Source organism: Myodes glareolus, chromosome 1 (genome assembly GCF_982192425.1).
Source record: "Myodes glareolus chromosome 1, mMyoGla1.1, whole genome shotgun sequence".
In the NCBI taxonomy this organism is placed as follows: Eukaryota; Metazoa; Chordata; class Mammalia; order Rodentia; family Cricetidae; genus Myodes; species Myodes glareolus.
Window position 1 is genome coordinate 89425985 of NC_142026.1, and position 27480 is coordinate 89453464.

At 42.1% G+C, this 27480-nt stretch overlaps 2 protein-coding genes across 2 annotated transcripts in view; one reads left to right on the forward strand and one right to left on the reverse strand.

Annotated features, from left to right (window-relative positions):
- Wasf1 (WASP family member 1) overlaps positions 1-4991 on the reverse strand; it is a 42241-nt gene extending 37250 nt beyond the window's left edge. Inside the window, 1 exon segment of the mRNA XM_085690681.2 lies at positions 4840-4991. The gene's annotated coding sequence lies outside the window, so the exon portion shown is untranslated.
- Positions 4992-6393: 1402 nt separating this feature from the next.
- Positions 6394-27480, forward strand: part of Cdc40 (cell division cycle 40) — a 47713-nt gene continuing 26626 nt past the window's right edge. Inside the window, exons 1-2 of the mRNA XM_048425132.3 lie at positions 6394-6839; positions 22456-22542. Of these exons, the coding sequence (XP_048281089.1) occupies positions 6651-6839; positions 22456-22542 (276 nt within the window). The 5' untranslated portion in view covers positions 6394-6650. The remainder of the gene's footprint in view (positions 6840-22455; positions 22543-27480) is intronic.

Genomic DNA, 27480 nt, shown 5'->3' on the forward strand with positions numbered 1-27480 from the left:
ACAGGCTCCAAAGCTACAAAGAGAAACCCTGTCTTGAAAAACAACAACAACAACAAAAATAAATAAATAAAAATAAAAAACAAAAAGAGAAAGAAAAAGAAGGAGAAGAAAAACAGCTCTGCTGCCTTCATTATTCAAATTCAATTCAAGAGACATAAACATCTAGATCCACACTGCAGAGTTGCTCTAAGAAATGATACTCCTGACAGTCTAGAGTAGGAGGAAGAAAGAGGGACTGGAAATCACATTGTGTTGAAATCCACTCCATTTTTATTTAGTCATATGACCTAGAACGAACAACCTTATCTAAGACAGAACACTTTTGCGTAGCTGGCAACTATCTAAAGTACAAGTCCAACCAATTCATGCAAAAATAAAGACCTATTACAAGGACATGGAACAAAAAATGGCATCTTGGGTGAACTCAATCTCAGGACCATGGACAAATACACTGTCTACAGGAAACTAGCAGCTCCCTGTAAGGCCCTGGGTCCTGAGCAGCCATTTATTTACCTGGTCTAAACGGCAAGAAAACAGTCATTAGGAGTCTCAAGAGTTTGTATCTTATAGCCTGGACAACTGGAGACAAAAAAAATTTGCTCTCCCTTTGGGCATCAGGGACCGAGGAAAAAAACCGCTAGATAACAAACTCAACAGATTGTGACTGGTGTTCCTATGGCCTCCTTCAACAGTCAGGTCGGATCCAGCCATCAGACTGCCTTACACCTTCCATGGGCTTCCCCACCAGACCCGAGATCCATTACTTTGTAAAACCAGGCTCTAGTAGACTAGCTCCGACCAAGCAACACGCCTGCTTGGTTGGGTTTGGCACTCCCTTGGCCTTTGTTTTACATAAAGAAGAAATAACTGGTTTAGCAGAAGGCTGACAGCCACTACCGGGTTAACCAACTGCAAGTGAGCAGAGGATAGGCAGAAAGGTCCAAACGACTTTATTGGGAAGAAAGGGGAGAACGCAGTTCCCAAGACAACCTGGGATTCAGCTGAGCACCAATCTGGGAAAGTAAATGTAAGAGGCTCCATGAAGTGACTTGCATATAAAGCAAGCATAAAGTACTTCCTTCCCTCTTTGGAGAAAACGCTATACGTTACCTTTGAATATCATTAATCTCCAAGTAAGTTCATTAAAATACCTACAAATACTCCCGTTTAAGAGACAAACAGCCACTCCGTGATTCCTTTTCTCACAACACTCAGATCTTTCCACTCACAGCAGAATGACTGTCAGTCTACAGCAATGGCATCCACACACCCTACTGAGCTGAAACTAAAAAACAGGCACTAGAAACATAAGAATGAAGCGGGGGTGGTGGGGACGGACAGACAAACAACAGAATGACTCATCTGTCTCCAACCCTACCAAACCTCTCCATGCCACTATAATTCCATTTAATTGTATTGAGAGGTTATTTTAAAAACCTATCAAAATTAATAACGGAAGAATTAAACATCGTGTTTCCAAAAGGAGGCATATGAAAAAAAGTCTAGAACTATGTTATTTTCAGAAGTGGATGTAGAAGGAAGAAGCCCCTGAAGAGAGTATAGGCAGAAATATTAGAAAGGAAAAACGTCTCATAAGAAACGGGGGGTTCCCCAGATTCTTTTATGTACCTTAGACTTCTGTTCTAGGGAAGAGACCAGCAGGGACTCTCAAGAAGTAAAAAAATCACAAGAAGACCCCCCCCCTCCAGTTTCTCACATGCCCTGACGTCCTGCCCCATAGGAGGTGCAGAAATATGAAAATCATGAAATATCTTCCTCTTCCTGGTCAACGGACGAAAAAAGGCAAGCTCCTGAAAATCTGTCACGGCAACAAGACCAAAAAATCATCAAACAGCACTATAAATACTTCAAATATTTTCATGTATTTCTAGCAGCTGTTAGCATAATTTTATAATTTCCTAGAAATTTATAACTACTAGCATAATCATGTAACTCCAGTATATTAGGCGCTAAGGAGGCTATTAGTGGGCTGTGCCTCATCACTAAGCACACTGCTGCTCCTGAGAAAGGATGTTCTAAGTCAGTGGTGATTAATCCTCACTGGGAACATCGCTGGATGTGGAATCACCCAGACACAAACCTCTGGAGGTTCCAGAGATGGATCACTGAGACCCACCCTGCATGACGGTGACTCCATTCCAGGCACTCAGATCCTGGATAAAACAGAATAAATAAAACAGAAAAACGAAGTGGAGACCCACATTTTCCTCCCTCTTTGATGCGGGCTTCCCTCTACACCTCTCATTCCTGCGGTCAGCTGCTCCCACCCCCACCCTGCCACCTTCATGGACAGCATCCCTTCAAACTAAGCACAATACATCTTCCCTCTTCTAAGCTGTTTCCATTAGTTCTTTATGTTCTATCTCAAGAATGAGGAGAGGAACTACTACAAAGTCTCACAGCATGGTATGACTTTATAATGCAAGGAAAAGTTCAGACTACCAACCCAGAGGAATTCAAGATTCAAAATTAAGAACAGGAAGTATATAGCTCAGTAGTGGAGTGCCTGGTGCATAGGAGGTCCTGGATTTTATTTATCCCCAGCACTGAGAAAAAAAGAATAAAATAATGGAGAAGAGAGAAAATTTAACAATTATAATCTGCATGAAATAAACAAAAACATATAATGCTTAGTTTTATGAGGTTCTATCTTGAATCCATTTATTTTTAAAATCTGTTACATAAGCAAGCACAAGACTTCATTTATATACATCTTTTTTACTAAGCCTCACTGGAAAATTGAAGTCATAAAGAAAGATAATTTCGGAAACGAACGTGTTAATGCCCATTTTCAAGAAGTGCACTGCAAGATCATTAACATCTTTTCAGGTAGGGTGCCAACATCTACATCATTCGGTATCTAGTGCTAGCTCTGGAATATGTGGTACAGGGACTACAGCGGAGGTTACAAAACCCTCCAAACACATCTTTCTCTTTAGAGATAACACCGCTTTATTAAATAAAGTATTTGCTAAATCCTGCATTTGGTGGCTGCTCCTTTTGTTTGCTGAACACAGATGAATCCTCTGCTATTTGTTAAATGCAGTGCCACCACCTTTGGATCTGTGACGGTAAGTCACAGAGGAGTTCTTATCCCCACAGAGCTCAAGAGACCAGAGCTTTTCTTTACCCAATCGAAAAAAAAAAAAAAAAACCCAGAAAAAAGTTAAATTTCAGTTCTTTATATTTAAGAAAACATGATAAAGATGCAATCAAATTAATCTCAAAAAATAAAATAAAATTGGCTATACAATGAATTGTAAGATTGCAGAGACTTTTCATCTATACAACTTCCTCCCACAAAGTAACCAAAAGTCTCAACTGAAGTAAAGGATATAGTTTTACACAGTCTTTCCACAGGAGTTTCTGCTGAGGAAATGAAAGAGTCAATCGCTTAATAAGGAAACCAAATATATTCTCTACTATTAAAATGAAGATCAAGCCTTGGAAAAGATAAATTATTCTTAAAACTAAGCAAAAACTAGAGATTATACCATAGTAAAGCATCGTCTCTCGACACATGGAAAAAGCTGCCCTACAAGAGGGTATCTTACAAGTGATCACAATTATGAATCGTTAGTCAAAATTTTCTAATAAAAAAGACCGTCAACATTTTCTAGACTCTTCGCGAATTTAATTCAATATTCCACTTGCTACCACTTTTATCAGTATATCTGTAATTATTACATGTAGGCATGCAGTCTAAAATTAAAAACCACGAAGAAATAAGAAATTCTTCAAGTTAAAGCCACCTCGCCATAGCAAAATCAAATGTAAACCAGCCATCTTCAGGTGCCATGGAAATACATACTGAGGCATTTTTATGATTCAGCAATTAAAATACTTAAAATGAGTTTAAAAGTACTATGAAAATATTGTCTATGAATTAATGCATAATATCTTGTGGGATAGAGCAATGGTCCCATCTACGTGTAAGGAAAGCAAGGCAAAAAGATGTCCATTTTGTAAACTGCAAGATCTTTCCTAGCCAAGTAATGATTCTACACCACCAACTTATTTGAAGGCGCAGTGATTGTTTAATAGCACTTGCAATCACTGTACCTTCAAATTCTTGCATGTCTGTGTGTAACCCCGTTTTTATCAAAAGAATTAACAAACTGAGCTTAACCACATAAAGATGAGAAAGATAATAAAAAGGGGAAAAATGTTTCTCGTAACTAATTCATTTTTAAATAATAGCATTTAAGTGGTAACTAATGTTTGTTTCTTACATTTCAAAAACATATTTCATCCTTAAGGTAAAGTATGCAAAACTGGATCTCCTTATCCATGATAAAAGACAGAAAAAAATAAAGAAAAAAATTATAACTAGCAATAAAATATACTGTAAAAATAGCTAACTGAAAAGTAAAATACAAGTAACTCAGGGAGTTAAAACCCACTCCATATTAAATCCTTTCATTCAAATGAAGGCTATAATTAATCAAATATTCTACAAATATGAAATACAAAACTTTTATTATTCAAAACAAAATTTTGTACTAAGTGTTTTATTAAAAATATTCAGAATAAATAAAAATGCTTTATTGGATCACCAGGGATAAACTGCTCCGCGAGTTCCAACTGGGACTGCATTCGTAATTGTGTTACGCCGCTATCAGCAATTAGAAAAATGAAAGTTTACCAAATTAAATTTACAAACATCAACGCAGTGAACAAGTAATTAAATTAATCACACCGATTACTGAACAGAAACAAGACTTCGCTAATACGTGAACGTCAAGAAAAATATGTAAATAGACTTAGGCACGTTTTGTATAGTAGAGGAGAAGGTTAGAATGAATTGTATTTAAGTACCTATTCCAGCTAGGTATTAATCAATTAGTCGGTCACAGGGCAGGTTGTGAGTGTTCGGTTCGGATGAGCTTTCTTTTCACCATTATTCTAGTTCATCATCCGCAAGTGCAAGAGAAGGTGTCAGAGTACGGAAGCTAGGGGGCACGCTGTAGCTAGGGGAAAAGAAAAATGGGAAAGGTGCAATGGATGCTGCATAGTTGAATAATTATCTGGGTGGCACAATGGGCGAGTCCTGCCGACATCAGAGCGCAGGGAGCGTCTCCCTAACTCTGCCCGAGGAACCTCCCGATTCCCAGGCATGAGAAGAGCCGGCAACCGCTTTGCCTTCCTTTTCAAACGGGAAAATAAAGGGATGCGTGCACTCGCTTTACCGTAGTCGTGCACAGGGAGCCGAGGCGCAAAGACCGGCAGCCAGAGCTTGCTTTTCAGAGCGGCTGGCACGCAGGGCGAGCCGGGGCTCCGCGGTGGGCTGCAGCCTTGGCCGGCGCCGAGGCTCGAGGGCGGAGAGGCGGGGTGGGAGCGAGCCCCGCGCCGCAGGTGAGAGCCGCAGCCGCTGCACCCGGAGCAGCCTCGGGCTGGTCCCAGCACCCGAGATCCCGCGCCTCGTCCTCCACACGCAGCCCGGGCTGCTGGGCGGCGGGCGCGGGGGAGCCCGGGATGGGGGCGGGGGCGGCGCGCCCATCATCGCCGCCGCCGCTGCAGACCCGGGCTCCCACGCACGCCCCTCTCGGCTTCGGCCGGTGGAGAACAGTTCCCTTGCCAGGACCCGGGGAAGAAAAGGGACAAAATCCTGACAGACTCGTGCTCACCGTGAAACCGTGGGGGGCTCGCGCCTTACCCCTTCTTCATGCTTCGGCGGCGGTCGCCGGTTCTGCTCCGTGCTGGGACTCCACCGAGAGCCCCTCGGGAGCGTCGGGCTGCGGGGTGGAAGCCGCGCCGGACACTGGCTGAGACGCCGGGCCGCCGGGAATGCCACCGGGGGCGCCCACTGGTCGCCCGAGCCGCGGTGCGCGCGACGCGCGAGCGAACAACACCGCGAGCCGCCGCTGCCCTGCGCCGCCCCCTCCCCGCGCGACGCTCCACAACCGGGCGCGGAGACCCGCGCCTGCAGCAGGGGGAGCCGCGGGGCGCTCTTCGCCTCGCCCCACAACCTTTTCCCGGAGCTGAGCCCGGCGGGTCCCAGGTTTCTGGACTTAAGATTTGCACTTTCCGCTTGAGCCTTGCAGGTCGTAGGGCGGCGTGGCGGGAGATTCACCCTCCGCACACTTACTCATCCGTGGGCAAGAGGACGGAGCTTCCCCCTGTCCTCGGGCTCCGTGGTATTGTCCAATCCGCACTTTGGGGGAGGGGGCCGGAGAGAACGATGCTGGGCTAGGGAATGGGGGAAGATGCTATCCAATTGAATGAACCATCCTTTGTGGGGCGGGGTCGAAGGCCGACCCCCTTCTGCCGGACTCCGCCTCCTCCCTTCAAACTACATTTCCCATGGTGCATTGCGCTTTCCGCCCCGCTGCACGCCGGGAGTGGAGGACTTCGAGGCTTCAAAGGTATCTCTGAACAGGGTCTTTAATCAACGAGGTCCTGAAAGTTATATGTAGTTGTAATTCCTTGTGCTTCTCTAGATAAAGGTTTGCAAACCTCAAGTCCTTCCACAGTTATAGGAATAATCATTAAGTTTTTTTCAAAGAGGTTATAAATGATTTTTTTATTAAAGAAGGTAAACAACGTGTTTCTTGGCAATCTGTCAGGACCTGGGAGTCGCTGCTTCTTCCGCCCTGGCCTGACCACAGCACAGAGGATCTGTTGCAGTCATGTCCGCTGCGATTGCAGCTCTTGCTGCTTCGTATGGTTCGGGTTCAGGGTCCGAATCGGACTCGGACAGTGAGGGCAGTCGGTGTCCGCTGCCAGCCGCCGACTCTCTCATGCACTTGACCAAATCACCTTCAGCAAAGCCCTCTCTGACAGTGGCGGTGGACTCGGCTCCGGAGGTGGCGGTTAAGGTAAGTGTTTTGGCCATTGATGGGTGCGGGAATTGGTTTCAGCTTCCAAATGGCCTGTCTCTGGTGAGGTGCTGGTTTACTTGGGCGCTGAGAAGTAAGTTATCAGCGTTTACACGTCTTCCCACATCTTCCTCCATTACCCCCTACCTCTTGCGTCTCCATCACTTAAAAGTGGTCCGGTAGGGAGGAAAGTTTGAATTTTAGGCTAGGACGTAGCCTTGTTAGAGCAGATGTAAGTTCGGATAGCTAAAAGTGGGTCAGGAGTTCCTAACTAGAATTTATTTCCTCACTGGAAGTGAGCCCGTGATCAGGCACTGTTTTGGTTTTGAGAAACTAGTCTCGAGTCCTGACTTCACCACTTGCAAATTACACAGCTTCCTCTCTTGTATAAGGGAGATAGTTGTTTAAAAACTTAACTATATCGAGAGATTATTGTAAAGATTAAGTTAAATTATAGGGTAAAGGTTATATAGCACCGAGCCTAATGATCTAATATAACGGCAGTGCATGCTAGCTATTGTGATTATCGATGCTAATACAATGAGTGGGGAAAGGACATACACTTTAGGAAGTAGCTTGCATGAGCACAGTGAAGGGAGAGCTAAGCCGAAAACCCAGCTATGTAGTTCTTGACTGAGTATGTATTACTGTCCAGAAACAACAGGCCTGAAAACCCAGAGGGCAACAATGCACACAGGAATCATTCTAGTGGGGGAAGCAGCCAATCAAATGTGAGCAAATAAAGTAATTACAGATCGGATTGAACACTGGGAAGGAGAAAAAAAAACACTTTAGAGAATAAGATAGAAATATGATTTTTGTAGAATGCTCAGACAAGTCCTTTTGGGGGGTGCGGTTCAAAGAAAAGTGAAGTCAAGTAAGCTACAGCGAGAGTTTCCAAGCTTAGGTGACTTGCAAACCTAGGAAGGCAGAGACTTGGTGTGTCTAAGGTTGATGTGCCTTAAACCCAATGAGAGTGTCCGTCAATCAAATCTCCCTGTGGATGCTTGAAGTGTGGAGAGGGAACCTGTACAAAAATTCCTTCATAAGATGTCCCTCGGTCTTGTTTGTCTCTTAAGTCTTCTGCAAGTTTTGGCAAACCATTTATGAAACTTTGCTTTTTTTTTTTCTTTAATAAGGACATCTGGCATGAAGAAAATGCTGGGAATTCTATCTTTAGAACAAAACAAAGCTCTCCTAACTGAGGACTTTTCAGCCTCCTCAGTCTGTTCCTTAGAAAACTCAACTGTGGGTGCTGTGCCTTCTCCCCATCTTTGTCACACATCCCCACCCCCAGCTCAGTGCACCCCCTACCCCCAGCTGAGTGCAGTCTAGCCTCAGCTTCTTTGTTAACTACTTGCTGGGGATAATGTCCTAGGCCTTCCATCCATCAGGTCCTGTCATCGGGCTTGAATCTCTGCATCAAATAACACTGTTATGATCCCTCTCTCTCAATGCATTTTTCCCTGTGGTTTGCACTGTGCTCTCCTCAGCGTTTGGGCTCCCCGATCTTCCGCCAGCCCCTTCTGCTTTACTGCCCTTTTTTCAAGTTTAACTCCACATAGTCTCTCTCGTATATATATTTTTTAACCACAATATGTGCTTCTTCCCAGCGGCTCATGGGTGACCATTATGAAGAGGACATAGGCATGAAACGAATCAAGATTCCAGCATTATTCATGTCTACCTCTAGCGCTTACCCACATGACGACTTGGATACATTCTTTAAAAACTCGGAGCCAGTTCTTACTCATCTGTCAAGTAGTTTTAGCTACCAATTTTCAAGAATGTGAAGCAGTTTTAACTGTACCAAATACACGCTGGTTAAATGCCAACCATCCTGGTAAGCCATCCTAAACTCTTTGCCAGCTTAAGCCCTAAATTAAAAAAAAAAAAAAACTCATCCAAGATGGTTCTCAGGCTCCTCTTGAGTGGTGTGCTACGAACTTCAGTTTCTTTCTCTCAGTTCACTTTTGCATTCTCATTTCGACTGATCCTCACCCCACCCAGTGACCCAAGCCGTAAAACAGAAGCTCACCCTGTTCACTCCATGTTCCCAGAAGCCAGTTAGTTGTTCAGCTGCTACTTCTGCTTCGTTAGGCTTTTGTTTTGTTTTTCAAATCAGTTTCATCCTCTGTGTTTTCCTTAGCACAGCCTCCACAGCACCCCTGTTTCTCCTAGGAATCGTCCTTGACTTTTTCAGCCATTGCTTTTCCCACTGTAACTGAGTGATGTTTATCAAATTTCTCTTTCAGCTGCTGATGCCACCGTTTAGTTCGGATTCTCGTTTCTTCTAAAACAAGAATAACTTTCTGGGTGCTTCTTTCTTTTTGTCTCCTAGCTCCATACCCCGTCTTTCTTCCACAGTCCATTTAGAATGTTCATTCTAAATTCAGATTTCACTGTGTCACATCCCTGTCCGAAAGCATCGTGTTGTCTGTTAGATAAATACGGAATTCTTTATACAGCCTGTGAAGCCTGCCGTCCTCCCGTTCTGAATTCTCTAGAAAACCCATAAGTCTAATTTTCCTTCCCAGATTCCCTGACCTCTCATATCCAGAACTGTGGTCCCCCAGCTTTAGTGTACATGTTCCTTCCCCTATCTGTCTGTCTGTCTGTCTTCTATCTCTCTGTATTCTGTATATCGATATGTCTTCCTATAACCTTTGCCATATCCCCACTGGCATCACTTACCACATTTCTAAGTTTGTTTCTGGGGCCCAGAGAATGTTGTCTCCCCAGTGTCTTAGACACAGGATTGAGGGAAGTTTGGAAGAGACTGTAAAAACTAAAGAAAAAAGTCTTGACAAAGTATGGACATTGAGAATCAGAGTTGGAGTTGAGCAGTCAGTGGTAGGAAGTCAGTTGTCTTGAGAGCTTGCTTAGTTCAGGCTCTAAGAAATTGGTTCAGTAAAAAAAACAGGTGGAATCAACCTCAGAGGCACTAGAGGTTCGGAATGAACTGGGCTAGATCCCCGGCTATCTGGGTTCTATCATAAGAGATGAGCTTTGTCTACTGGCATTTGCTTACATTCAGAAAAGATCACATGTAGGAAATGTGATTGCAAATGATTTGGAAATGATCAAGGAAAGAACTGTAAGCATGCAAATACACACATCTACATTTGACTGATTTTTCTAGTGATTGAGAATATTTAGCAAAAAATAAATGTGTGTCAGGGAGAGGAAGGATAGTGCATATTACAGAACCCAGGGGCAGTCAGAGCACAGTTTATTCCCTGGCTCCTTAACTCGCCACTGTGGCTGAGCAAGTAAGCTCCAGGTTCAGTGAAAAACCTGTCTCAGAAAATAAAGTGAAGCATGGTTGAGGAAGACACTTGACACCAACCTCTGGTCTCTACAGGCATGTTCCCCTGCACACAAATGTGTACACATGTACCACACACAAAGAAATTAAAGTTTAAAAAAAATGATCGCATAATAAATTGGGGATTAGCAAACTTCAATAAAAGGCCAAATTATAAAGTCTTTTACATTATTGACCACATGTTCTGACAGGCCTTTCTTTTTCCTTCACTTCTTTGTCATCAACACTTCAAGACTGTGAATGCCATTCTTTCTTTGTTAGTACAAAATATAACCTGTAGGCCAAATTTAGCCCATAGACTGGAGTTTGCCAGCCCCCATTCTAGACCACACCACATTGTTCAGTAACAAAGTCACATGACACATCAGTCCCTAACTTCAGTGCATCCTCATTAAAAGCTAGGCACACAGATAAAATTTCCATGTAACTATGAACTTGCCCTTGAGCCAAAGAAAAAGGTTACAAGATATTTGGGCTTGTTTATTTGTAGACAGGACCTCAAGTATCCCAGGCTGACCTCAGTCTCACTGTGAAGCCATGGATGACCTTGAACTTCTGACCCCCAGCGCTGAGGTTGTAGACTCACACCACTCTTCTGCCCACACCATGATTCTTATCACCTGAGCTACATCCTCAGCCCATAGTAAAATATATACATTAGACTAAAAAGTAAAAAAGATGATAAACAAAACAATGAGGTGCAGCCATCCCACTTTTTTTTAAAGTCCACTTGCACACATGGAAGACTGTAAGTGCACTGTTGTGGATACAGCAGACGAAAGGCGCCCTTCTGGATGTCTTTTCAGCCTTTGTGTTCTTTATCTGGTGTCACTCATAGATCATGCAGCTGGTTTCTATGAAGCGGTTACCCTAGAAACCTCATGTCAGAGTTCCTGAGAACCCTTACCTTCTAAGCAGCACAACACCTTCAGTTTTGCTCACACCCCTTGTTAAGATGCTGTTGTGTGGTGTGTGCACACACATACACCACAGGACATCCTGAATGACAGTGGTTCTTGCATCCTATCAGCTAAGATCCCTGTTAGACTGTCTTCTGATCCAGTGGCTGTTGGTGGCACGTGAGTCCACGTCTAGTTTGTCTTTATGGTGTTTGTATTATTAATGCTCTTTCTTGAGGGTATTTTACTAGGTTTAGTTTACTTAGCTGAGAATTTCTCTCAGCTCACTTAAGACATTTTACCTACTCAGTTGTTATAACAGACCAGCTGTCTTTCTAATGAGTCTAGTTTTCCTTGAAAGTGGTTTCCATAATGATTTTCTTTTCTTTTGGCAGCATGTAGATATCCACCACCCCCTTTTATTTTATTTAAAATATGGTTTCATTGTGTTTCCTGTGGAATAAATGTGTGAATTTCTTTCTTTTTTTTTCACTTAAAATTCTTTTGAGTTTCTTTAGCAGGAGATCGATTACTTTAGATTATGAATCTTTCAGTGTTTCTGGGAAGTTCACAGTTCTCTTTACTACATATTTCTTAGCTGCATTTCCCTTTGGTTCTGGAACTCCATCTACATATATTTTTATTCGCTATTATATAGTAATGATTTAGTGTTTTTTTGTTTCGGTTAGACTTTTTTAAAATATAACATTGTCCTGTTCGTGTATTAGAAATCACCACTTTATACATGTGCTACGCTGGGTTAGGTATGGTGGTACACATGTGTAATTCCCACACCTGAGACCAAGATAGGAGGATCGTGGTTCAGGGTCATCTTGGACTTCATAGATATACAAAAGACGAAACATAAATTGTGATAAGCCTCATGGTATTGCAAGAATTATTATGCTGGCACACTAAAGAGGCAGAGACAAGTTTCAGGAAAAAAAAAAAACAAAATTATTTATTTACTTACTTTATAGTAAAAAAAAATTAAAAATGGTCATTTCAGACAATGACTTTATGGAGTTTGGTCTAGTGGGTAAAAAAGACAACAATCCATACAATAAACAAATACACAGTTTGCTCTAAGAAGATAAATACCATGAGAATGGAATTTAACAACATTAAGGTGTTAATAATGGGGTAGACAAATTATTTTTATAATCTTTTGGGGTGGGAGGCAGAATGCAACCTCCAGTTTCATTTCTTAGGTGCTGCTTATCTTTCTGTTGTTTTGAGAAAGGGTCAAACCAGTCCACTGGCCTGGGACTTGCCCATAGGCCAGGCTGGCCCTAGAGAGTCCCATGGCCTCCTGCCTCTCTTTCCCTAGCCCTATACTTGACAAAAAGTGCTCAACACCACAGCGGCTTCTTTTGATGCAAGTTCTGGGACCCTAACTCAGGTCCTGTGCTTGTAAGGCAAGCACTTTACTAACTGAGCTGTTTCCCCAGCTCTTGCACACCCTCACCCTCAGCATTGCTCTTTGCACACCCTCACCCTCAGCATTGCTCTTTGCACACCCTCACCCTCAGCATTGCTCTTTGCACACCCTCACCCTCAGCATTGCTCTTTGCACACCCTCACCCTCAGCATTGCTCTTTGCACACCCTCACCCTCAGCATTGCTCTTTGCACACCCTCACCCTCAGCATTGCTCTTTGCACACCCTCACCCTCAGCATTGCTCTTTGCACACCCTCACCCTCAGAATGCTCTTTGCGCCTGGCTTCCCTGTCCACCTCAGGACCAGTCTGGCTGAGGTGGTGCCAAATCCAGTGACAGTTCTCTGTGGATTTACATTTTCTTTCATCATTTTAATTTAGCAAATATTTATTGACATATGCTGCCTAACCTGGACTTTTACAAGGCAATAAGTGTATAAAATGTAGCTAAAAGTCAATTGCAATAAATAATGCATTACAAATACTGTGAAAAATAAAACATTCCTTAAGACTGCAATCAGAAAAAGACAATCTTCCTTCGTGTGGCAGGAGGAGGGAATGGGTGGAAGTAAATGAGAATGTGACTTGTTAGCACATGACCAAGGCAATGCCTCTGATGCCAGGTGGTCACAGTGCAAGTGACCAGAAGCATCAAAGGACTTGGTGTGTTTTAAAGGCACCCATAAATGAAATACAGCAGAAGAGGTATGCATTTATTAGGTGGCGTTAGACCAGGTGAGATATATAGGGCTATGAGGAGGGATGGCTGGAGAAGTGTCTGCTGGGAGAAAGAGCAGCTCTAGGTGCCTGACTGGTTAGTGAAGATGGGTCATGGGGAAACCTCTTTAGCAGAGCATTCAATGTGCTGACATCTATACTTAATGAAAATCTCTAGGCACTTCGGTAAGAGGCCATGAAGGCCAGGAATGGGGTCTGGACTGGGGAAATGAAGAGGTGGTAACTGTAAGATATGAGAATGGTAAGGTAAAGAACTGGACTTTGAAACTAAAGAGTTTCAAATAAAAACTTCACTAGTAGTGTATTTTTTCTACAGTACAATTGTTAGCTTCAGGAAATCCCACTGTTTGCTGAATTTATGCTGTGACTTTGTGTTGCCTGTGTATCTTGGGAATGAACGTATCCTACCCTCATCAAGAGGCCAACCGAACAAAAATGATGCTGTTGGCGTGGTCCTAGGTTGGCTGTGCGTTTGTATGTACAGTCACCTCCTGGCTTATGTTTTCGCTGCAGGTGGCAAGAAAGCTTATGCCAGGGGATGGCAAATGTAGGGGGAGGAATAAAGCAAAGGAAGGGAAAGGATGTAAGAGGAGAACAGCCTTGTGGGCGTCCAGGGGAGGAACTTTCTGAGGAGAGCTGAGAGCCTTACACGTGCCAGCAAGGCCCTACCACTGAGCTCCATCCACCGCCTCCCTCGGGAGCTTTTACTGGACTTTCACTAAGAGTGGAGGCTGCTATAGTACAGGCTAGTGTAACCTGACCCGATTTTGAAGGAACTGCTTGTGACCTCTGTATGGAGGCTGTAGGTGGCAGGAGCAGGAAACGGACGCTGCTAAAGCACTCAGGTAAGTGGATGAAAGGTGCTGTTTGAACTCGGGGTAAAGGCGTGAATTCTGGATGTGTGTGGAGGGAAGTTTGATGATGGGCTGGACATAGAGAGTGGAAAACGGTAGAGAGTTTTGGGTAACTCCTCAACAACTGAAGGTGAGTCCTGGAAGAGCTCATTGTGAGAGGGGGCAGGACTTACAGGAGATGGCTGTTAAGACACCTGAGGAGAAAAGATGTCAAATCTAAGATTGGATATACGAGTCTCTAGAATTCTAGGGAGGGGGCCCAGGCAGAGGTAGCAATTTAAGAATTGATATATTGGTAAGCGGAGGAGTTAAAAAAGAGAAACTATTAGTGATTCTCGTCAACCTGTGAATTACTTAAGAAGGTAGAAATATTGACTTGGATTATAAAATTTTACATTAGGAAAATCCAGGCACAGCCACGTTGTTTCCTTTGTTTGCACGTCAAATAGGGTTGCTAAATTCCACAGGTATGTCTCTTTTGAATTTGGATCTAGACAACCAAGAAGAGTTAGAATTTTTTCTTTTTTCTATTTTTATTGGAAAATATTTTTTATACAATATATTGATTACTCTTCTCAGATCCTCTCCACCCACTCAAATCCACACCCTTTCTTTCTCTCTCATTAAAAAACAAGCAGGCATCTGTGTTGTGAAGTAATCTTTTCATATACTATAAATATGCGTTACTCTGATTGGTTTAATAAAAAGCTGAATGGCCAGTATCTAGGCAGGATTCCTGGGGGCAGAAGGGGCGTTGGGAGGAAGAAGAGGGAGTTGACAGCAGGATGCAGAGGAAGCAAGACACACAGGAGGAGGGGTAGCAGCCACGAGCCATGTGGTACCACGTAGAGGAACAGAAATGGGTTAAGTTATAGGAACTAGTTAGAAACAAGCCTAAGCTATTGACCAAGCTTTCAGAATTAATAATAAATCTGTCATGATTTGGGAGCTGGCTGGTGGAGCAGAGAAAGACTCACTATACATTTAAAATAATAATAAGACTAGATAAAATAATAAAAAAAAAACCAGGCCAAGCAGTAGTGGCACACGCCTTTAATCCCAGCGCTGGGAGGCAGAGGCAGGCAGATCTCTGTGAGTTCTGTGAGGCCAGCCTGGTCTACAAGAGCTGGTTCCAGGACAGGCTCCAAAGCTACAGAGAAACCCTGTCTTGAAAAACCTAAATAAATAAACAAATACCAGAATAGGATGAAATAAAGGGAGGGGGCAATAAATAAATAAAAGCACAAGAAACATACAGACCCAGAAACACACATTCACACACATAAATCCCATAAAAACAAAATCAAAAACTATAATATGCAAGCAAAAGACCCGTAAGGGTTTTGTTGTTGTTGTTGTTGTTGTTGTTGTTGTTTAAAGTCAAGACAAAGAACCCTTAAAAATGTCATTGAATTCATTTTGTGTTGGCCAACTACTGCTGGGCATGGGCTGCCCTTGAGATTGACGTGTGTGCCTAGTGAGAGTTCATTGGAGAAAACGACTTTTTGTGAGTGATGATCAGTTGGAGATAGCTTCTGGGTTAGGGATGGGGGCTTGTCCCTTCTCAGCACTAGCGCCTCCTCTGGCTTAGACCTGGCAGCCCCTTTACATACTGCCACACTCTATGAGTTTACAGTGCATCCATCCTGTTGTGTCGAAAAGGCCATAATTCCTTGATGTCTTTCATTTCCATTGGCTCTTACTATCTTTCCACCTCCTCTTCCTCTGAGTTCTCTGAGTCCTGAAGGGAGGGATGTGGTGGAGACATTTAGGACTAAGTGTTCTAAGGCTTCTCACTCTCTGTACCTTGTCCAGCTGTGGGCCTCTGTATTTGATCCACCTACTGCAAGAGGAAGCTTCTGTGTTGACAGAGCAAAACACTGGACTATGAGTATAACAGAATGCCGACACATTCCTTTAGCAGAACAGCAGTATTTGGGTTCCCCTATGGCCATGGCCTAGCTAGGCTCAGGTTCTTCACTATCAAAGCTTTGCCAGGCATGCGTCCCATCTCATAGAGTGGCCTTAATACCAAGGAGATAGTGGTTAGTTACTCCCAGAACTTTTGTGGAAAAAAGTTATAAAAAAAATTATAGCCTTCATTTGAATGAAAGGAAGGATTTAATATTGGGGGCTCTTAAGATACACTTACACAGTGTATCTTGTAGACAGGTCACCATTGTAGATTGAAGGATTTGTAGCTAGGTTGGTGTGTACTTTTCTCCTTTGGTAGCATGCAGAGTACCTTCCCCTACCATGAACACTAGCCAGTAAGGGTGAAGACTCCAAGTCAGCACCAGCTCAGCTTCTCCCTGTCCAGTGAGTGGTGGTGATATTTTGTTTATGATCTCTAACAAACAAAGCTTGCCTGGAGTTCAGAGTGCAGAGGCACTATTAGCTATAGAGGCCTGGCAGTGGTGGCACTTACCTTTTATCCTAGCACTCAGGAGACAGAGGCAGAAGGCTCTCTGTTAGTTCAAGGCTACCCTGGGCTACATGAAATTGATCCAGTCTAAAAGAGAAACAGAGCTCACACAAAGGTGATCCACGCACTTGGGATCCCACGCCTTTAATCCCAGCACTAGGGAGGTGGAGACAGGAGTGATATGGCTGGGTAGGGAGAGGAATATAAGGTGGGAGGAGATAGGTGCTCAGAGCAGTCAGTTAGTCTGAAGGAGTCTGAGGAAGCAGTCCCTCTGAGGAGGCAGTCTGAGGACAGGATGGCCTCTTCGGTCTGCGCTTTGGTAGAAGTAAGACCTCTCTAGTGGTCACTCTGCTTCTCTAATCTTTCTCTGAGCTTTCACCCCCTAATAGCTGACTCCGAGTTTTTAATTATGAAAACCAGTTATAATTTGTGCTACAGTGAGTTATATAGGTGTTGTCTTCATCAACAGGGCCTTACCACCAGTGTGTGGAGAGCAGCCTGTAGTCTTGGCAATAGCCTGGGTTGTTTGGGGATTTTACGAGGCTCCTTTCACCAATAACTCGTGACTCGCTTAGATTTAGCCCATTCCCGGCACTGGAGGTTTCTTTTGGTGGCTCGAGATGTCTAAATTTTTTCTAGCTACATGCGTTTTCCTATGAATTTCTTGATTTTGTTCTTTAACAGTTGAGTAATATTCCATTGCACAAATGTGCTGTTGTCAGTCATCTATCTGTGTCCTTGCTGGCTGTGATGATAGAGCAGCAATGAGCCTGCTTGAGCAGGGGGCCCTGTAATAGGATGTTGAGACGTTTGAGTGTATGTCCAAGAGAAGGGTAGCTGCATCTGAAGGTAGCTAAGATGCTCAGCTTCCTGAGGAACCACTATACCAATTTCTATCGTGTCTGTCCAGGTTTGCACTCCCACCAGCAATGAATGAGTGTTCCCCTTCACATCCTCACCAGCAAGGGCTGTCATTTGCTTTATTGATATTGGCCGTTCTGACTGGTCTAAGATGAAATCTCAAAGTAATTTTGATGACCAAGGATGCTGAACATTTCTTTAATGATTCCTAGCCATTTAGGTCTTGTGTTTTAAGAATACTCTGTTTAAGTCTGTTCCCCATTGTTTATTTTTAATTGGGTTGTTTTCTTAATGTTCATATTTTTGAGTTCTTTATATATTTTAATTATTAACCCTCTAGCAGATATATAGTTGGTAAGAATCTTTTCCCATTTTGTAAGCTGTTGCTCTGTCCTAATGATGGTGCCCTTTGCCATACAAAAGCTCCTCAGTTTTATGAAGTCCCATTTATTAATTGTTCCTAGTGCCCACTGGTATTCTTTTCAGAAAGGTTTTTCCCGTACCAATGAATTCAAGACTATTCCCATTTTCTCTTCTATCATATTCAGTGTGTCTGACCTTTCATTGAGGTCTTTGATGCATTTGGATTTGAGTTTTGTGCATGATGATAAGTGTGGATCTATCTACATTCTTGTACGTGCTGCAGTACAGTTTGACTAGCAGCAGTTGTGCTGTCCCTTCCCCCCCATGTGTATTTCTGACATCTTTATCAAAAAACAGGTGTGTCCCTGGGTGTGTGGGCACATGTCTGTGTTTTCATTTTACTTACGTTGATCACCAAGTCTGTGTTTATGTTAATACCGTTTTTATTACTGTAGTTCTCAGGACAATTTGAAATCACGGTGGTGACACTTGAAGCCATTCTTTATTGTTCAGAATTGTTTTAGCTATCCTGGGTGTTTTGTGCTTCCATGTGAAGCTGAAAATTGTCCTTTCAATTTCTGTGAAGAACTGGGTTGGACTTTGATGGGGACTGCATTGAATCTGTAGATTGCTTTTGGTAAGATGGCCATTCTTACTATGTTAATGCTACCGCCCCCTGAGCATGGGAGGTCTTTCCATTTTCTGATGTCTTCTTCAATTTCTTGATTTAACTTCTTAAAGTTTCTATCACACTAGTCTCTTACTAGTTTAGTTGGAGTTACCCCAATATATTTTTAGTGAGGCTTTTGTGAACGCTACTGTTTCCCTGATCTCCTTCTCCGTCCACTTGTCACTGGTATGTGGAAAGGCCAGCTGGTTGTTGCACTAGTTTTGTACCCTGCTACTTTGCTGAAAGTGTTTATCAGCTGTAGAAGTTTCCTGATAGAGTTTTTAATCATTTATGTATACAATCATATTATCTGTCAACAAAGATACTTTGACTTCTTCCCTTCCTGTTTTGTCCCCATAAACTCCTTAGTTGCCTTATTGCTCTAGCTAGAACTTCAAGTACTATATTGAGTAGATATGGAGAGAATGGACAACCTTTTCTTGTTCCTGATTTTAGTGGAACTGCTTTGAGTTTCTCTCCATTTAGGTTGATGTTGGCTGCCGACTTTCTATAAATTGCTTTTTATTATGTTGAAGTGTATCCCTAGTCTCTCCAGGACTTTTATCATGAAGGGATGTTGAAATTTGCCGAAGACCTTTTCTGCATTTAATGAGATGATCATGAGATTTTTATCTTTCAGTTTGTTTATGTTGTGGATTACATTTATCAGTTTATGTATGTTGAATCATCCCTACATCTCTGGTATGAAGTCTACTTTATCATGGTAGATGATCTTTTTAATGTATTCTTGTATTTGGTTTGCAAGTATTTTGTTGAGAATTTTCACATCTGTGTTCATAAGGGAAATTAGTTTGTAATTCTCTTTGTTGGGTCTTTGTGTGGTCTAGATATAAGGGTAATTATGGCCTCCTAAAAAGAATATGCTTAGTGTTTTGATTATTGTGTATAATAAGGATTCTTTTCTGGCTCAGCCTTTCATGTGTTTTACATGCTTTGTTTACAGGTACCTCCTTCTGGATGTTAAGGAAATTTTCTTCTTTGGTTTTGCTGAAAATATTATCTGTGCCTTTTACCTGGGTTTCTTCTTCCTCGATTACTGTTTGTTATTTATAGAGTTGGTCCTTTCATTAGTGTCCCAGATTTCCTGGATTTTTTTTTTTGATTTAACATTTTCTTTGACTGAGGTATCCATTTATTTTATCTTGTCCTCAGTATCTCAGATTCTTTCTTCCATCTCCTGTCACTGTTGGTGAAGCCTACCTCTGAGGTTTTTGTTTGAGTTCCTAATTTTTTTATTTCTAGTTTTACCTCAGTTTGGGTTTTCTTTAGTGATTCTATTTCTACTTTCATGTCTTGTAGTGCTTTCTGGTGCGGGAGAATTATCAATATTCTGTCAGTCATGTATTTTAATAAAACGCTGATTGGCCAGGCAGGAAGTATAGGCGGGTCAACCAGACAGGAAGTAGAGGCGGGGCAATGAGAATAGGATAAGCCTAGGTAGGAGAAAGCTCCCTCAGCCACTCCTGCGCAGACCACTGAAGGGGCAGCATTTAACTTGCCCAGCTGAGAAAGGTACGGAGCCATGTGGCTAATGTAGATAAGGATAATGGGGTAACATAAGTTATAAGAGCTAATAAGTAGCCTGACCTAATGGGCCAATCAGTTTATAATCTTATGGAGTCCTGTGTGTGATTTTCTCTTTGGGGCTTGCTGGTTGTGGGGTACCGGGCCGGACAGATACCCCAACAAGCGAGCCCCTCATGTTACATATGGCGCCAACGTGTGGACAACTGTATCCACATAAAGCCTGAGACAGTTTGGGAAGTAATTCTAGAACAAAATGACAGCATTGCACGTGGTTTCTTGGTAGCAGCAATTTCTCGTGTCTGCTCTGCTTGCTAGAGGCAAGCAAGTGCTCTCATCTAAGAGAGGCTTCCTGACTCAGCTTTAGCTGCAAAACCTTGCAGCTCTTTAAGAGGTCCTGCAACGAAACACTTAAACGGTGTTGGTGAAAAGCTGAACTCATGCTTTTCGGGTTTTCAGCCGTAACAAGAAAAAAGCTGTGCTGTTTTAAAATGCCGGCTTTCTGGGCCGTCCTGCCAGGGCAAACTCTGACTCTTTCAGGCAGGCAGTCCGACTGAGTGTGGTCTGTGAGCAGAATGCTACAGCTTACTTCCTGGCAAGGACCTTGAAACGCCATAGAGTTGTGGCAGTGAACACAGCTCTGGCTGGTATCTCAGCCATGAGGCTGGAAAGCTAAGGAATGGGCTGGATCTAACTGTCAAAGCTACGGCTTTAGTCCTACCCATTAAAGACTCGTGTGGTAGAAAAAAAAAGATATACAATAAAGAGAGATTCAAAGAGGAAGAAAGCCTCTACATGGTTTACAGTGTGTTAAAAATATATGCAGGCTAAAGGTTAAAGTCATTAAAAATAAAAAAGAAAGAAAGGGAGAAATAGGGTGTGGTGGTACACACCTTTAATCCCAACACAAGGGAGGCAGAGGTAGATTGACCTCTGTGACTTCAAGGGGCAGAGGCAGATTGACCTCTGTGACCTCAAGGTGTGGTAGTACATGCCTTTAATCCCTATGCCTGGGGGGCAGAGACAGATCTCTGAGTTCAAGGTGTGGTAGCACATACCTTTAATCCCAGCACTGGGGAGGCAGAGACAGAGGGATCTCTGTGAGTTCAAGGACAGCCTGGTCTACAGAGTTATTCCAGGACAAAGATATACAGAGATCCTGTCTCAAAAAGTAAAAGTAAAAGTAGAAGAAATAGAGGTTAAAATAAAGATGGAAAATATATAGAGAATCTTGATACTGTATGCTATTATGCTCTCTTTGAATTGTTTGAACGCTGAGGAAGGAGAAACAGCTGCTAAAAGACATTTGCTTATAAATGCTGCAGAATTAATCCAAGATAGGTATTTTGAAAATATATGTAACCCTCATGTTACAGCTTTCTTCATTTCATTCAGTGTTTGTTGTATTTTCATGTATTTTAATAATTGATTTCTTCATCTCGTCTTTCAGAACCTCTAACACATTCATAATATCTATTTTGAAGTCCTTTTTTTGTACTTCAGCTATATTGTGTTTCTTAGGGCTGCTGTTGTAGGGCTGCTGAAGTTGTTGTACTGGCTGTTTTGTGTGTGTGTGTGTGTGTGGTGTGTGTTTACTCTGATGCCTACCCAACTAGGTTTGGAATGATTGTGATTCCAAGTGTTAATATCTGCACATTAATATCTGCACATAATAAAACTCCAAATGTACAGAACAAAAAAAGAATGTAAAAACTGCAAGGGGAAATGACCATGTCATATAAAGGCAGAGCTATTAGAATTACTCCTGACTTCCCAGTGGAGTCTAGGTGGGTGTTCCATTCCTTGTTTTTTGGATTTGAGGAGAGTATGGCAGCTGTGGATTGACTGGTAGGGAGTGCTTCTGAGTCCCTTTCTGATGGCCTCTGGGAGTCCTGGGTAGGTGTTTCTAGTTATTGGGGACTAACAAGAAGGAATGAGGCTGGGCTAGAAATGGGGACTGAGAGGGTCCACTGTGAGGAAAACTGGGTCTGCCACATTTAACATAGTTCCAGGGAGTAGAGGCAGAAAGGATGGACAGGTTACCTTGCAGATGGTCTCCTACAAGACTGGAGATGAGACTGGGGATTGGAAATGGAGGACAGGAAGGAGTGGGAAGATGGTCTGCCTGATTCCCAGGCTGTAGAGGCCAGTGAGTTCTGAGGTAGAGAGAGAGTGTGCCTCTGGGTGTTGGCGCTGACACAAGGTGATGGCACGGGGAAGCTAGGTTTTCTTAATTTAAGTGTTTGGTAGTGTTAACTTACTTAGTTAATAAAGTTAATTTGTTGAAAAATTATGTATTTTATGTCTAAAATTGTGTATATTACGCATGTGTTTCATTGCTCTTTGATTGTTATAATTACTAATGCTGTCAATCTAAAGTAATAGTCACAAAGTCAGCATTTAGGTGTTCACAATGCTGATGTGACTTCGCTGTTGTTCCTAAAATATATACTCACTTAGCAAGTTTGTAACATTCATTTGGCTTTCTTTTAGGAAGATTTGGAGACTGGAGTTCACCTTGACCCTGCTGTCAAAGAAGTTCAGTATAATCCTACCTACGAGACCATGTTTGCTCCCGAGGTAAGCATCAAGCCTAGGCTCTCCCTTAAGTTGAGTATTGCAATTAATACAGAGATGGATAAGTGTGTGTTGAATTCTTTAAAAACTTTTCTCATTCAAATATGCTACTCTGAGTTTTAGAGAACATATCCTTCAAGTCTCCAAAAACCTAAATAGTTTTTATGAGAATTCTTTTAAAAGTCTGATGACTGCATATCTGCCTGCATGCAAAAGACTGGTCATCCAGAATTGTCTTTTGAAAAGGGGAATCTGAAGATAGCTAAGTCTTCACTGTGCACTTGATATCCTTCCCTCAGCAGTGATAAGGGACTATTGCAATTAACTACAAAGAAAAACATGGTTTACCATTAATACCCATTGTATTCTGAAACTGTCCCAAATGCCTCTCCAGTATCATAGTCTCATCATATTGTGGGGAAGCCCCGTGCTCTATGGGATTCTTCCTCCTTTTGCTTAGTGAGAAATAGTAATAGAAACGGTGGGAAAGAACGAAGAAAGAATTCATCGTGTCCACTCAAAGTCTTTGAACACTGTCCATTAAGGAAAGCTTATTTTAAAAATTAATAGCCTTAGACCTTAAAGTGGAAAGGCACAGACTATTTTCTGTTTTCTTTTTGTAAGGTATGCCCTCTACCCCTGCTAAAAAGACTTGAATAGCGGGATCTTTAAGGGACATGCCTCTAATCCCAGCACTTGGGAGGCAGAGGCAGGCGGACCTCTGTGAGTTCAAGACCAGCCTGGTCTACAGAGCTAGTGCCAGGACAGGCTCCAAAGCTACGCAGAGAAACCCTGTCTTGAAAAAACAAAACAGAAGAAGAAACATCTTAAAGGTAGACATGGGAGCTGTAGCTTCTTGTATCTTGGTAGAAAAATGAGGTCCTTTTAATAGCTTCCTTTGCATAGCACACAGACACATCAGCATGCCAGAGCTGTGTCATACTTCACCTGTCTTGGTCACCATGGCATCGGAACAATTGCCTTTGAGATGCATAGCACAGTCAGTGCCATGGTGTCTGCCTCAGATGCCACAGTGCTCCAGCTGTTCTGTCAAAGCACAGTACACCAGCATCTGTTCAGGTCCTCTGAGACTTGTGCACGCTACACCTTCTTCTGTTGTCTCTTAGTCCTGCCCTCCTGGAACTCTGTAAGCTGTCTCCTCTCTGTGAGTAGCGTCTCAGCCGGCCCATTAAAGTGCTGTTCATGTATGCGTCATGGTTTTGCAAATGAAAAGAACCTCAGTGAAGTCGTGCTTATTTGCATTCAGAGGATGAGAAAATCTGGAAACAGTTGGTGTGTAACGTTTCGATGTCAGTTTATTGTCTATGAGGTCTGCTGTTTTTCTGAATTCTGAGCTATTATTAACTGCAATATTGCTATATAATTATATTTTCGAAAGTTTCAATCAAAAGACTAAATGTGAATTAGTTTTGTGATAATATTGGCAAGTCAATTATCCACTCATTATTTCCATCCATCCTTCCTTCCTCGTGTTAAGGAGCCACCACTAACATGTAAATGTGTTTATGTTAGGAAAAACACGTATGTTAAGGTTTAAGAAAGGAGTGACGCTTGGAAACAAATTTAGACTCTTTAATAATTCCAAGGAGGCAGCAATCGGTGCTATAACAGATTGTCAACTTTGTGTTTTATGACTAGAATCTGAATCACTTGACCAGGTCTAGGAAGGTGTCACCGAGGACTTTGCTAGATTCAATTCAAGTCCCTATATGTTGAAGATCCGCTGTTGAAACAGTGTATAACCCCTGGCCTCCATGTAGTGCTTGGCAGAGGGTGTGTTCTGTGTTTTCTTAACCAGAAAGACACTGGAATGGTCCCTGAGCCTCTAATGTGTTGTTCATAAGTTTATGGGGGGGAGGGGCAGAGTTATTTCTCTATGAAATTTAAATTTGAAGTGGACAGTGGACAGTATAGTCTAGGTTTAGAATGTGAAATTTGAAATGAGACTATGTATTAGCTTTTGTAAGACCTTGGATGTTCTTAGTTTTCTCACAGTTAAAATAAATGTTATCTCTACTTTATTGCATTATAAAAATACAGGAGTTAATGCATGGTATGAAAATTGAATTTTTAGGAGAAGATGCCCAGTTAGGGCTTGAACGATAAAAAAAAAAAGCAGAGAGTAATGGATGAAATAAAACTACCATTTATTTTTATCATATACAGAAGTATTAACATACTTTTGCTCCTTTTGTTCTTAAACTTTTGTTACTTAAACCTATGAAGTAAGTTTTTTTTTTGTTTGTTTGTTTGTTTTGTTGTTTTTTTTTTTGTAGAACAGAAACCAGTCTCTGATATACAGCTGTCAGGTAGTGGTGCAGGAGAATTGTCTGTATTCTGTCAATCATATATTTTAATAAAATGCTGATTGGCCAGACAGGAAGTATAGGCGGGTCAACCAGACAGGACGTAGAGGCAGGGCAATGAGAACAGGAGAAGGCTAGGAAGGAGGAAGGCATTCCTCCATTCCTGCCCAGATCACTGAAGAGGCAACATGTGAGCTGTCACACTGAGAAAGGTACTGAGCCGTGTGGCTAACGTAGATAAGGATAATGGGGTAACATAAGTTATAAGAGCTAATAAGTAGCCTGACCTAATGGGCCAATCAGTTTATAACCTTATGGAGTCCTGTGTTTGATTTTCTTTGGGACTTGCCAGCTGTGGGGTACCGGCCGAGACAGAAACCCCAACAAGCTGGCCCCTCGTGTTACAAGGTAGCATTTTGTAGGACTCAAGTTCAGATCTCTATTAACTATCCATCAGTACCTTGAAGCGCATTTGAAGGCCACTGTGTAATCTGCATGATACACCGCATGACTTTGTTAATTCTCAAAGTTAACCAAATTGCTTATTTTGCAATATACCATTCTTCCATTGCAACCAACAACTTCTCCTAGCTGGTCTGCCTATTAATACAGAATTGTTTGCTCAAATTATAGACTGAAGTTGAACTATAGTGGACAGTGTTTTATATCAGCAGCTTCCTGCCTTGAGCTAGATAAATCCCTTTTTAGCTTCTTAGAGATAAATTATTTATTAGTTTCTTTAAAATTATATTAAATTCACCGGACTCAGGAAGAATTCCAGACCCCTAAACTAGCCATGCTTTTAGGGGAAATATATATATACATCTAAATTCAGAGAACAAATGCTAGTTGCTATTAAAAAAAAATCTAACAATAGGAACTACTTAAATATTAATGCTTTACAAATACTGTAGCTTCCCACTCTTCCGAGAAGATTGCGCCCAAGGTTGTCAGCAGCAACAGCAGTAGCAGCGAAGTGTATATAAGTAATAGTCAGAGTCCGCTTACATCTCACAAAATTATTCTGCCAACAAAACTATCATGATCTTTTCCAGATTTGTAGAAAGCAATTCAGTTAATAAATTCTTATTTTAAAATATGTTTATAAATTTTGTGCTTTAATGACACCATGAGTATTAATGAAAAATTTAGCAATAGCTATATTATTAGTTCAGTGATGTGGTTTTTCCTTGTATATTTACTTATAGTTGTGATTTTATGAAATCTATTTTTACCAGTATGCATTTTCTTAATTCCAAAGATTGAGTCTCCTGAAGACTTCTGAGAACCTCTTCCTTTTCTTTTTCTTATTTTTTTAGGCAGGTTGTGGGGCGTGTTGTTTGTTTGTTTGGTTTTGGGTTTTGGTTTGGGTTTTGGCTTTTTTGACAGGGTTTTTCTGTATAGCCCTGGCTATCCTGGAACTAGCTTTGCAGACCAGGCTGGTCTTGAACTCAGAGATTCGCCTGCCTCTGCCTCCTGAGTGCTGGGTTAAAGGCGTGTGCCACCACTGCCCAGCTCTAGAACTTCTTCTTGTAATAATCTGATCTCTGAGACTTACATACCCTCATCTTCTTATTAAAAATGTTTCCCCCCACTCTATATAAGTCACCACTCACAGTAGTTGAAGATGTTAGGCTGCTTCTCTTAGAAGCCATTGTCATTTAGAAAGCTAAAAACTGACCTCTGATGTGAGTCACCCACACATACCCCTGCTCCCCTTGGTACTTAAGTCCTGCGTTCTGCTCTCATTGGTGTGGTGGCTGCTCTTGGATGTCAACTTGACTACATCAGAATTAACTAAAACACAAGTGGCTGTCAACTTGCTCTCTTTTCCTGTATGTTCTCACTCTGGCTGGCAAGTCCATTCCTTCACTGCCATCAGAGCCTATGTTTGTGGGATTGTTATGCATACTGGTGACAAACCCAGACATCGAGACATCTCTTTTATTCTTTGACGTTCTTTCGGTGGAAAGCCATTGTTGTACTAGCCTGACCACAGCCTGCAAGCCATCCTAATAATTCGTGTGTGTGTGCACATGTTTGTGTTTCTGGGTCTGGGTTACCTCAGGATGATTTTTTCTAGTTCCATCCATTTGCCTGCAAATTTTATGATGTCATGGGTTTTTGTTTTGTTGTTGTTGATGATGTTGTTATTTTAACTTCTGAGTAATGTTCCACATTTTCTTTATCTATTCTTTGGTTGAGGGACACCTAGGTTGTTTCCAGTCTCTGGCTATTATGAATAAAGCCACTATGAACATAGTTGAGCAAGTGTCCTTGGGATAGGATGGAGCATCCTTTGGGTATATGCTCAAGAGTGGTGTAGCTGGGTCTAGAAGTAATCGATTCCCAATTTTCTGAGGAACCACCATATTTAATAAATGTTTCTGTATAGAAATCTCTGTTCATTGATGCTGAGGCCAGTCTGTAAGTAGTGGACTGAACTCACTTTAGAACTTTCTTCTAAAGTAGGTGCTCCTTTTCTAATGGGGAGCACTTGTAAGCCCTGTGATAGATTATCACACATGCTCAGAGGACCAAGGGCAGTGGGATTCTGTCTTAGATTCCCTTTTCCCTCACATGCCGCTTTGAGGTGTATCTGGAATGCCCAGGT